General features: G+C 43.7%; 1 protein-coding gene across 2 annotated transcripts in view; it reads right to left on the reverse strand.

The window, feature by feature from the left end:
- Window positions 1–9,458, reverse strand: part of fsd1 (fibronectin type III and SPRY domain containing 1) — a 46,522-nt gene extending 37,064 nt beyond the window's left edge. For both annotated transcript variants that reach the window (XM_072243841.1, XM_072243840.1), the window contains exons 1-2: window positions 9,318–9,458; window positions 5,480–5,575 (exon numbers count right to left, since the gene is read on the reverse strand). In XM_072243841.1, coding sequence (XP_072099942.1) covers window positions 5,480–5,575; window positions 9,318–9,335 — 114 coding nt within the window. In that variant the 5' untranslated portion in view covers window positions 9,336–9,458. The remainder of the gene's footprint in view (window positions 1–5,479; window positions 5,576–9,317) is intronic.
- Window positions 9,459–12,638: the final 3,180 nt, after the last annotated feature.

The raw sequence follows: 12,638 nt of genomic DNA on the forward strand, positions 1-12,638 counted from the left end.
CAGCACTTCAAAAAAGAAAAATTGCACTTGGCGGATTTGGTGAAGAGGGAATGTTGCCATGGATACAAGACAACCCACCAGATGGAATAATAACAGCACTTGAAACATGCATGTTTCACAACTTAAGATGCTGGAGTACGTCCTTACTTTAATTGATATCTAAGTGATAGCATCTTGGAGGAACCACTATAAACTCCTACAGCACCTGATAATCCTGTAATTTCAGCCTCTGAAGCAAACATATGACTGTAACCAAGTATTGTTGAAAGTTGAGACGCAAACTGATTTGCCTCTTAAGGTATCCAGGCCAGGAGGAAAATTTAGAGATATATATATTTCAGGTGGATGTTAAAGATCTCAGAATTATTCTAAGACATAGAAGTTCATTGACTCGAAAATTTTTTACACAAACAAAAAATTGAGGACTAGTATCAGAGAGGGAAATGCACAGAAAGTACAGACGTACAGAGGTAAAGATGTAATAATACCAAGTCATTATACCAAGACTGGACACAAAGCAAAATACAGTCGGCCCTCCTTATCTGTGAGTTCCACATGCGCGAACTCAACCAACCGCGGATCGGGAAAACCTGGAAGTTCTCTCTCCAGCACTCGTTGTTCGAGCATTGTTCGCCTTGCTTATCATTCATTCGCTACTTTGTTTCTGTGAAAAATGGCTCCTAAAAAGCAATTACATGGTCAAAGGAATTCCTCAAAGGGTAAGAGGGAGCGTAAGGTGCTATCTCTCTCCAAGAATTTAGAAATATTAGATCTTTTGAAAAGTGGCATGTCGCATTCCGAAGTGGACCATAAAGTCGGTAAGAACGAATCGAGCATTCGCACAATAAAGCAGAAAGAAGCTGAAATTCGTAGAAGTGTTAGTGCTAGGCTAGTTGGCTGGCTATGTAAGGCGCTACAGCTTCAAGAACTTAAAGATCATGGGAGAATCAGCATCAGCTTTCCCAGAAGAGCTTCGATGGTTGCGTCTGTACTGAACATGTACAGACTTTATTTTCTTGTCATTATTCCCCAAACTATACAGTATAACTATTTACATAGCAATTACATTGTATTAGGTATTATAAGTCAATGGAACAGAAACACTGCGGGCAGCGGGTCCTGTGCTGCTCTGGGTCCTAAAGTCCACCCACACTGTGATAGGTTAATTAGGGACTTGAGCATCCGCGTTTTTTGGTATCCGCGGGGAGTCTCGGAACCAATCCCTCGTGGATAAGGAGGGCCGACTGTATTGCAGCACACCCACTGCTGCCTGGAGTGAGACTTTGGTGAAGACAAACCACAAAGATTGTAGGGAAAACATATTCATTAACCACAAGGACTATTTATAGCTTCTATTCCTGATAATCTTTGTGGAATGGAAGAGTAAAATCTGTTCTTATATTATGCCATGATTCCATGATTACTGTAAATTAAGAGATTTCAGAGGACCTTTGTTGTATTCTAATTCAATGAACCTACTGCTAAAGCTGCCCATTTACTACCTTGACATTGAATATTGCTGGGACACTGCCAGTGTAGGGTAAGGTAACTGGTGGAAATGTACATAATTTACAATCATGACATTGAGTTGGGGTTTCACTTTAAGAAACTGGTCTGATGTGATGATGTAATTACGTAAAGGGTTTTTTTGTGTTCAGCTTTTTTGGTGTTCAATAAATGTATTTCTATAGCTTTTCTGAACCAGAATGCCAAGACCTGCACCAGTCTCAGAGGAGATTGGGTGCAGGGCTTTTACACCAGAATGCACAAGGAAGCTGAACACCAGCAATGCCAGCACTCTGCTCCTTCTGCTTGAGACCACCATCAAAATTAATTTACTCATCTCGGTCGATTAAACATGCAAATTCACTTTCAGGAAAGTGTACATTTACAAATTATTTTCACTTCTGGCATTGAAATGATCATTTCTAAATTCCTGAACTGTGTATATTAAAAAGCTGAATATTAACAAGCCAAACCTTGTTTCTTTCAGATACGTTCATTCTGAATGCTGGGAAGAGGCTGTCCAAGCACACAGCAAATCCCACAATGTTATCACTATGTCAAATCTTATCTGATGCCAAAGCATTCCACTGCCACAGGCCTGAATGACTTCCGCCCAGTTGCACTCATCCCCATCATTGCAAAGTGCTTTGACAGACTGGTTCTATCACATCTGAAATCCTGTCTGGCCACTACCCTGGAACCCCAGCAATTTGCCTATCGCACCAACAGGTCAACAGAGGACGCCATCTCCACGGCACTTCACTCTGCCCTGACCCACCTGGACAGCCCCAACTCTTACGTCAGAATGCTGTTCATTGACTTTAGTTTGCCATTCAATACTGTGATCCCCTCCAAGCTGATCGCCAAACTTTGCCTAGGTATCAGCTCATCCCTCTGCAACTGGACCTTGGACTTTCTGACTAACAGACCCCAATCTGTTGAGTTAGACAACCTCTCCTCCTCCACTCTCACCCTGAACACCAGTGTGCCTCAAGGCTGTGTGCTGAGCCCTCTTCTGTGCTCCCTTTTCACCTATGACTATATTCCTGTACGTGGTTCTAACTCCATAATCAAGTCCGCAGACGACACCACGGTGGTTGGCCTGATCAAGGGGGATGACGAGACGGCCTACAGGGATGAGATCCAGCACCTGTCACGTAGTGTGCTGACAACAACCTGGCCCTTAACACCCAGAAGATCATTGTGGACTTCAAGCATGCTAGGCGCCACCCTCACGTCCCCATCTACATCAATGGAGCTGTAGTGGAGCATGTACCAAGCTTCAAATTCCTTGGTGTCTACATTTCCGAGGATCTCACCTGGTCCCTGAACTTATCCATCTTGATCAAAGGCACACAGCGTCTTCATTTCCTGTGGACCATCAAGAAAGCTCACCTCTGTTCCAGGATACTGATGGACTTTTACCGCTGTACCATTGAGAGCATACTCACCAACTGCATCTCAGTGTGGTATGGCAATTGTCCCGTATCGGACCACAAAGCACTCCAGCATGTGGTGAAAACTGCCCAGCGGATTATCGACACCCAATTGCCCACCATTGAGAACATCTACCACAAACGCTGCCTGGGCAGGATGAAAAGCATTATCAAGGATGCATCTCACCTTAACCATGGACTTTTTACTCTCCTCCCATCCAGAAGGTGCTACAGGAGCCTCCGCTCCCACACCAGCAGGCATGGGAAGAGCTTCCCTGAGGTTGTGACACTGCTGAACCTCACATCACAGCGCTAAGCAGTATTGCACCCATATTGTACTGTCTCAGTACCTTTATATTTGTGTGCTGTAGCACTTACTTTTTATTCGCAGTTATTTTGTAACTAACACTATTCTTTGCATTTCTGGTTAGACGCTAACTGCATTTCATTGGCTTTGTATCTGTACTCGGCACAATGACAATAAAGTTGAATCTAATCACTCATTTTCACGATTTTCTACATACTGTATATGCATCCAGATATCAAATGAGCATAATAACAAAGTCCCATCATGTCCTCAACCACTGGCCACATTAATGAGTAAGAGATCAAGTCAATTTTCCTTTCCCAGCTGTTTTAAGCTCAAGGAGGCACAAGGACTAGCAACATAGGGATCGAAGTATGTATGTCTTGTTCATATGGTTCTGGACACAATGTGTACTGTTTAGTTACTAATTACAAGGGCCACTTCTTACTCATCTCCCTGTTGATATTTGTGGAATGGAAAAATAAAAAGCTGCTTTTATGTTATAACATGTCATGTGGCTATAGTTACTGCAAGGCTTCCCTTGCAGTTGGCCGTAACCTAAACGCAAACTTGTTGGGTTTTGTGAAAGCTGGGAGTTTTACTTTTGAATCATCGCCTCCTGCATAACTGTGTCACGGGCTCCTTGTACTTTTCATTGTCTATTGTGTTAGCATGTCCTTTTGATTCCTTTCTTCCTCAGTTCATTAAGGGATGCATTCCTGGAACATGCTTCGTTAAGCAAAATTTTGGAACTCGAAAACCATTAGGGAAGATATATCTTGGGTTATTTCAATACAATGTACTTCCATGAATGAAAACGCTAGTCGTACTAGTAGAAAAATCGCATTATTAATCAAAAGCCAAAGTGGCAATGTCATTAAAGTGAAAATTACTAAATTAATAATTTGTACAATGAGTAATTATAATATTGCTTCTTTGTACACATCCAAAGTGTTCAAATACTATGTGCAGCAATAAACTCCACACTGTATTCTCAGGGTAATGAAATTTCTTCCAAATTCCTTATTTATGATCAGCACTTACATTTATGATCATTAGTTTTGGATATCACTCATGTAGAACTTCTCCCACACAATTTAAAACAGTTTCAGAATATTTATAGTGTGAATGTTTAGGCAGATATAATTTCAGATTCTGTAAGCAGGCGAAAATGACAATTTCTAAACTGACTAACTTCATTTGCATAGTCTCCACTCTCCAAGAATGCAAATTCAGATCTTTCCGTCTGAATCATTTATGTTGTTTGTTGTTTTTCTTGTGTATGTTGTACATCTCATGCTATGCTGCAAGTTTTGCATTGCACCTGTGTATGTGACAATAAACTCAACTTTGACCCATTCTGCATAGCTGAATCCCTTGAAGCACAAGGGGGATGGAAAAAAGTATGATGTGCTAATAGACACACTGAAATGGAAAACAGATGCTGGAAGTCCAAATAACACATGCAAAATGCTGGAGGAACTCAGAAGGCCAGGCAGCATCTATGGAAAAGAGTAGAAGGCGACGTTTCAGGCCGAGACCCTTCATCAGGACTGGAGAAAAACGATGAGAATTCAGAGCAAGAAGGTGGAGGGTGGGTAGGAAGAAATACAAGGTAGTGGAAGGAAGGTAGGAGGAAATACAAGGTAGTAGGTGATAGGTGAAACCAGGACAGGGGGAAAGGATCAAGTAAAGAGTTGGGAAGTTGATTGGTGAAAGAGATAAGGGCTGGAGAAGGGGAATCTGATAGGAGGACAGAAGGCCATGGAAGAAAAGGAAGGGGGACGAGCACCAGAGGGAGGTGATACACAGGTAAGGAGATTAGGTAAGAGAGGGAAATAGGACTGGAGAATGGTGAAGGAGGGGGAGAGCATTACCAGAAGTTCAAGAAATTGAGGTTGGCGGTGTAGGGTCAGGTGTAGCAATCGTTCCACTTGCAAGGATAACTGCCAGGAGGGAGATCAGTTGGGAGGGACGAATGGACAAGGGATTAGCATAGGAAGCGCTCCCTGTGGAAAGCAGAAAATGGGGGGGGGGGGGAAGGGGGAAGAGAAGGGAGAAGGGAAATTGAAATAAAAACCACCTCTTACTAGCAATGATCTTATCTAGGAATAATATATCATTACAAAGCCATCATGCATCAACCGAAGTATTCAGGTACGAGTTAAAAATATTATGAAGAGCTCAACTGGGTGCCAATCATGGATGGAGTTTAAAGGCTCAGTTTTACCTCAACATTCTTCAGGGTTCGCTTCAGCACATAGATAAAGTTCTGGACCTCTTCATTTTTCACAGCCAGTGTAGTTATAATCTTTCTTAAAGACTCCTGAGGAAGGTGAAAGGTAGCTGAATTAGAGCTGACGAATACTGTATACACATTGCAATCTTTCTCTGGTGAAAACTCATGTTACTCACATCTCTCAAAAGAATTAGAGGACCACCTTCATGAAAAGTCTTAGAACCTGAGAAATGTTTACCCTACTTTAACTGTTACTTCTATTTGTCACTCACCCATAACTTTCTGATTTATCTTCTCAATACTGATGTCCTTCACATGGACTTTATTTAATCACCTTGGTTTCATAACAAATATAATACTGCATGTGGTCAGAAAACTATGCACATCATGTTTTGATTTGATATTGTCAGCTGGGTAGGACACCAGTGCTTGCATGACCAAGCTAAATTTAATGTTGACAAAAGGCTTTGAGAAAAATGGCATTAATAATTCAAATACTGCCTTGCTAGATTTAGTTTACAAATTCATATGCCTGTATGCAGGCAGTAGTGAAGTTCATGTTCACAATATCTATCACGTCAATCCGCAGTGAACAATGATGATTCCTCCATAACGTTGGAAGAGTTGATAAAAATGTGAGAAGAATAAAGTGGGCTGAACTTAAATGAGTGGTTGATGGTCAGCGTGGACTTCCATGAATTGATAGGTCTAATTCTGTGCTGTACTTAGTTCTCTATAACTATTGCTCAAGCCTTAGAAGACCCAAGTTTACATTTATTTTGAAAATAAACAAATCCTTAATGGGATGTTACTGGCAAGTCAGGATTTATTGTGTGTCCCTAACTGCTCAAGGATGGTGGCAAGACATTTACTATGTCTGCAGACCTGTGCAAGGAACAAGAATAGATTTCAAACTCAGGATAACAGACGACTTGAAGGAGTTTGGGGTCGCTGATGCAACTGCTGATCTTTTCCTTCTAGATGGTAGAGTTGTTGGATTTGGCAGGTTTGATGGAACAAGTCCTCATGAATCACTACAGACCATTTTATAGATGGCACACATTGAGGTCAGTTGGCAAAGGAGAAACTATTTAAATTGAAGAATGAGGCATCATGCTTCATTGAACTTATTGTATCCACAAAAATAGGCATACCTCGCTCTGATATGTGCTGGTGGTGAGAAATCCCTTAGGTAAAAATCAAAAAGAAGGACTTCTACTACTCAATATACATGGCATCATGTTGTTGTAACTCAGGGGTTCCCAGTCTGGGTTCCACGAACCTCTTTGTTCATGATAGGGGTCTATGGCATAAAAAGGGTTGAACCTCTGTAACTATGTGTTGAATAGTTAAGATTCTGCTCAAGATTTTCAAGTATGAGTAGTCGAACATTTCCGAAAATATCTATGAGTTACCACTTAATAGGCCAAACTTGAAAGTCAGAAGTCAGGTGGTCACCCTACAGAAACCAAATACCTGTTCACTGATGCTCAATTGCTGATGACACTACAGACTTCTGCTGTACTCATCGTGCCCAGGCATTTCTTGAGACCATGAGTAACTCAATCAAAAAGTTAAAGAAAGGGTTGTAAAATGTCAAGGATCTCAAGAGAAGATAAAGACATAATATCTACAATGTACCTCTGGGTGAAGAAGATTCTAAATGCTTCAGTTGTGGTTATTGTCACAGACATTGGACAATCTCACATCTGTGGTGGATGCCATGGGTGAATCTAGTTAACATTTCTCTGTTGGGCTCACTTGTTCTCTACAGCAACATTTTTTGTTTAATTATTAAAACAAGTGTCAACGTAAGTAATAAGAAGAAACAATAAATTCTGTGCCTGCAAGCTCTCACAACAGCTTTGAATGTAAACATTTGAATAAGCTAGCCATGCAATTCCTTCTCCATGACAATTGCAATCCTCTCCATTTTCCATTGTTAAGAGCCCATTGCTCTCCATAACATTTTCTTCCACCCAGATGACACAGGAAAAATATGGACAAACAGATGAGTGATTAAAAAAAAGGGTAATACACAGATGGTAGCAAAATGAGTGAGTTGGAGGAGCAGCCATTCTCTGATTGAATGGTGGACCAGATACAAGGACTATAGGACCCATTCAAAGATCAAAAAGTTTAGGTTCACCTACATTTTAACAACATGATATCAAAACTCATCACCCAAGGTCAAAATATTCCCTAAAGTAATCAGCTACAGAATGTTTCTCAGACTTTGCTTGATGTAGAAGTCAGAGTGGTTGAGCCACCTGTGCTCAGGAAGTGTATTAATTCTCACCACTGAGAAATCATGTTGGATAAGATTTCTCCCCAAAACTGAAAATAGGACAGCTTCACTAAGCTTTGCACAACAGTCTCTTCATACATATCACCTAAGCCTTTATTAAAAGGCAGGGCAGGGTTATGGGACTGGGTGATTGAACTGCTACAGGTAATATGGGTGTTGAATGTTGAGAACATTGCTGTCCTTATTTACTTGCTCCAATTGAGCAAAAGAAAAACACACGATCTTATAGAGGCATAATGTTATGTTACCTGGGTTACCAGATGTCCCTGCATTTGAGATATTACAAACCACAAATTGAAAATCCGGGATTTAAAAAAAATAAATAATTGTACTTACTTCCAATCAATATTTGATCAGAAGAAATAATTTAACTGCATATTCTGAAATGGGATTACAACAATTTCGTTTTCCCCAATCTAAAACTAAAGGTCGGGTTCTGTATTTCATCATTATACATTTTGCTTTCGCTGGTTTCCACTGCAGACAGCTTCTCTCTCCCTCTCCGCCTGATATTCAGGCCCATTCCTCTCATTGCCAGTGAACAGTTTAGAAATTGCCTTAGAAAACACACCCTTAAATCCCATAACTCTCTTTAATCTGGGGCCTGCTGTAACAGACCATAATTCACACCTAATACTACCAGCGCCTATTTTGCTATTTACATGCAGGCTTGGCATAAGCCTTTTACAAAGCTGTAATTTTTAATCATTTCTCTCTCTACATATAAAAAAATTTTTTCCCACACACATCCAAGGCAGCTGACAGAATTCCAAATTCTGGGAAGGGCTAAATCAAGCACCTTCAGATATTCCCGCGACAGAAATGCTCAATTTCTAACACTTCAGCTTTATGACGGGAGCAGTACTAACAAATCCGAGCAATGTCTCCATAATACAGATGGGCCATTAACCATTTTGGTCGTGAAATTCTGATTAGGTTGCAAATCCTATTTATAAACCGGACCGACTGCAAGGGCGCCCGGTAAAGTCTTCATGTGCACTGTTCTGAGCTTACACAGGAACTCAGCCAGACTCTTCAAACCAGTACGTTTTAAAAGCCAGCACGCCAAGGTACAACTTGTTACGTACTTAATTCAAAAACCAGATTTAAGGTAGTTAAAATTACACTGTACAAGATACTCATAAATAAGTACCAATGCACCAAACAGTTGCTCCATTTTAACCAGGCTTAGACCAATTTACCGATCTATATTAAACCAATTATTTATAATCTCCTCTCCCATTTTGAATACTGGTTATCTCATTTTAAAACAGTCTGTCGGTGTCTAGAATAAATTATTTAAACCGCCTTCTTACGTTAAGCTACAATGAGGCCCACGGATTGTTAATGCTTTGAAATTCATAATAAAATTCAGAATTTATTGTTACAGAATAAAAATGGGTGCATCTTGGAAAAGGTCTATTTCATACTCAACTCCGTCCCACCCTCCCCGGCCCGGCCCCTGCTCTGCAGGTTAAACCATTCATTGCAGGTGCAACATTGTTCCTGTCGAAATGTTACCTTATTGTGATCTGCCATAGCGGAATCTCTACTGGGATTCCTTTCCGTCTCTTTAAAATAGCACTGATTGCAATAACATAACGGCTTAGTTATTTCAACAGCTCTCCTCTAAAAGAGCGAACAAAGCACAGAGACCGACTGCTAACGAGCAGAGGAGGGGGCCTAATACTTAACAGCACCGCACCGGCTCTGCGCAACAGCAGTGCGGCCGAAAGCGGATTGTGGGATTTGTAGGAGCGCAGACGGATTTTCACCGTGTCCACAAAGCCGGAACCATCTTCAGCCGCCAGGGTTGTAGCTGTACCAGGATTGGGAACATTACCGATAAGAGGAAAAATAATCACGAAAAAAAACCTACCATTCCATCTCTTAAGCAAAATTATAGCAATTCAACTACTAATTTTGGTACCTAACCTATAGTTAACATCTCATAGTGCAGAGGAAGGTAGCTTCCACTCTCTGGACATTGATTGGTGATGATTCCGTTCCACGGCCATTCCAAGATTCCCTGCTCTCCCCCTGCCCGCCCACCCCACTTTCTTCAACACTCACCACCCCCTCCCCATATCTCCTCCACCACTGTAGCCAGAGCAGACATTGGTGGTATAAGGCACTACAGAGGAACGTGAGGTCAAGTTGCCCCTACTTTAATGCAAGGAGTCTGACCAACATTGTGGGTGAGCTGAGTGTTGATCAACACCTGGGAAGATGATGTTGTTCACTAAGATATTCAATACAGAAACAGGCCCCTTCAGCACACCATGTTCTTCTGGTAAGGTGGTGGCGTGTTTGAACGCAGTGGCCTCTCGGGGGCCAACTAATGGCGCACTTCTCTTTATAAAGTGTGTTTTTTATTGTCATAAGACTATACCAGACACCATGAACAATGGATACAGCAGGTCTACTGCATCAGAGATCTGCTCGTTGATTGGAGCAGCCAGCCAGGGTGTCGAGGGAGCCAACGGATGGGTCGGAGAAGGAGAAGCCAACAGTTGTGTTGGAGAAGGTGAAGCTGGTGGTCGGGCTGGAATGGGTTGTCTTCCGCGTCACACACATCTGCTCTTACCCCATCCTCCTGCCACCCTACCTCTTGTCCTCACCTACCACCCCACTATGTTCCGCGTCCAGCACATAATCCTCCGAAACTTCCATTACCTCCAACTGGATCCCACCACCAAACACATCTTTCCCTCCCACCCACATTCTGCTTTCTGCAGGGATCACTCCCTACGCGACTCCCTTGTCCATTCGTCCTTCCCCACTGATCTCCCTTCTGGCACTTATCCTTGCAAGCGGAACAAGTGCTACACCTGCCCCTACACCTCCTCCCTCACTATCTTCCAGGGTGCCAAACAGTCCTTCCAGGTGAGGTGAGTCCTTCCAGGTGAGGTGATACTTCACCTGTGAGTCTGTAGGGGTCATATACTGTGCTCGGTGCTCCCGGTGTGGCCTCCTGTATATTGGTGAGACCCGATGTAGTTTAGGAGACTGCTTCGCGGAACATCTATCCACCAGAAGAAACGGGATCTCCCACTGGTCACCCATTTTAATTCCACTTCCCATTCTCTTTCAGATATGTCCATCCATGGCCTCTTCCGCTCTCATGATGAGGCCACATTTAGGTTGGAGGAACAATACCTTGTATTCTGTTTGGGTATCCTCAAACCCGATGGTATGAACATAAATTTCTCAAACTTCCAGTAATGCCTCCCTCCTCCCCACTTCACCATTTCCCATCCCCTTTTCCCTCCCTCATGTTATCTCCTTGCCCACCCATTGCCTCCCTCTGGTGCTTTCCCCCTCCCTCCCATGGCTGCCTGTCTCTTTCACCAATCAACTTCCCAGCTCTTTGCTTCATCCCTCCTCCAAGTTTCACCTATCACCTGGTGTTTCTCTCTCACCTCTCGTCACCTTTCAAATCTACTCCTCAGCTATTTTTCTCCAGTCCTGCCAAAGGGTTTTGGCCCGAAACGTCAACTGTGCTTTTTTTTGATAGATGCTGCCTGGCCTGCTGAGTTTCTCCAGCATTTTGTGTGTGTTGCTTGGATTTCCTGTCATGGTCTGGTCCGTAAAGTCCGCATTCCGGTTCAAAGTCTGATCCGTGGACTCAGGACTCCGGGTCTTCCAGCTGTCTCTTGTTTGAGTTAATCATAGGCACCTGATTCCCATCTTGGGGCTTGGAATATAAGTAGCCTTGGGATTGAGTGTGGGCTGCTGGTTTGTCTTGTCAGTACTCCTTGGAGCAACTTGCTGATGGAAGACTAGTGAAACTATTCATGATCTCTAGGCCTGGTTGGAGGACCACCGCTTCATGGAGCCTTGTTGCTACTCATTGGAATAGTCTTTGCGGTATGGATTCGGCTGTTTCCCGGGCCAGATGAGTGGCTGCCAGACACTCTGAGCTAGGTAGGGATCTGGCTGTTTCTGTAGCCAGCTGAGGTTTCTGGCCGAACCTTAGTTCTTGGGTGTTTGTCTCTTCTTGTCCTTGTCTCTGTGGGGTAAGCTAGGCTGTTTTGCCTTTGCCCTGTGGTGGGGGGGGGAGGGGTCCTATCTTGTCCTGTCCTTGCCTCGCCTCTGTGGGATAAGACAGGCTGTTTTGCCGTTGCCCTACGGGGGGATCTGTCTTGTCTTGTCCTTGCCCCTGTTGGGTAAGTCCAGCCATTCTGCCATTACCTGACAGAAAGACCTGTCCCACCTTGGTGTGGAGATGAAGTTGAGTCCTGGCTTGTCTTTGGATAAGTCCCGGTTCTATGTCTATGTTCTGTCCTGTCTCATGTTAGTGCCGTGTTAAAGATGAGTCCCAGCTTGTTGAAGGACGAGTCCCAGCTCTATGTTAATGTTCGGTTCCCAATCTGTCTCTGAGCTCCAAGAACCCACGCCTCGACGATCCCGCAGCCAAGCTCCAAGAACCCACGCCTCGACGATCCCGCGGCCAAGCTCAAGACTCAAGAACCCACGCCTCGACGATCCCGCGGCCAAGCTCAAGACTCAAGAACCCACGCCTCGACGATCCCGCGGCCAAGCTCAAGACTCAAGAACCCACGCCTCGACGATCCCGCGGCCAAGCTCAAGGCTCAAGAACCCACGCCTCGAGGATCCCGCGGCCAAGCTCAAGACGCAAGAACCCAAGCCTCGACGATCCCGCGGCCAAGCTCAAGACTCAAGAACCCACGCCTCGACGATCCCGCGGCCAAGCTCAAGGCTCAAGAACCCACGCCTCGAGGATCCCGCGGCCAAGCTCAAGACTCAAGAACCCACGCCTCGAGGATCCCGCGGCCAAGCTCAAGACTCAAGAACCCACGCCTCGAGGATCCCGCGGCC

Source organism: Mobula birostris, chromosome 26, assembly GCF_030028105.1.
Source record: "Mobula birostris isolate sMobBir1 chromosome 26, sMobBir1.hap1, whole genome shotgun sequence".
Lineage (NCBI taxonomy): Eukaryota > Metazoa > Chordata > Chondrichthyes > Myliobatiformes > Myliobatidae > Mobula > Mobula birostris.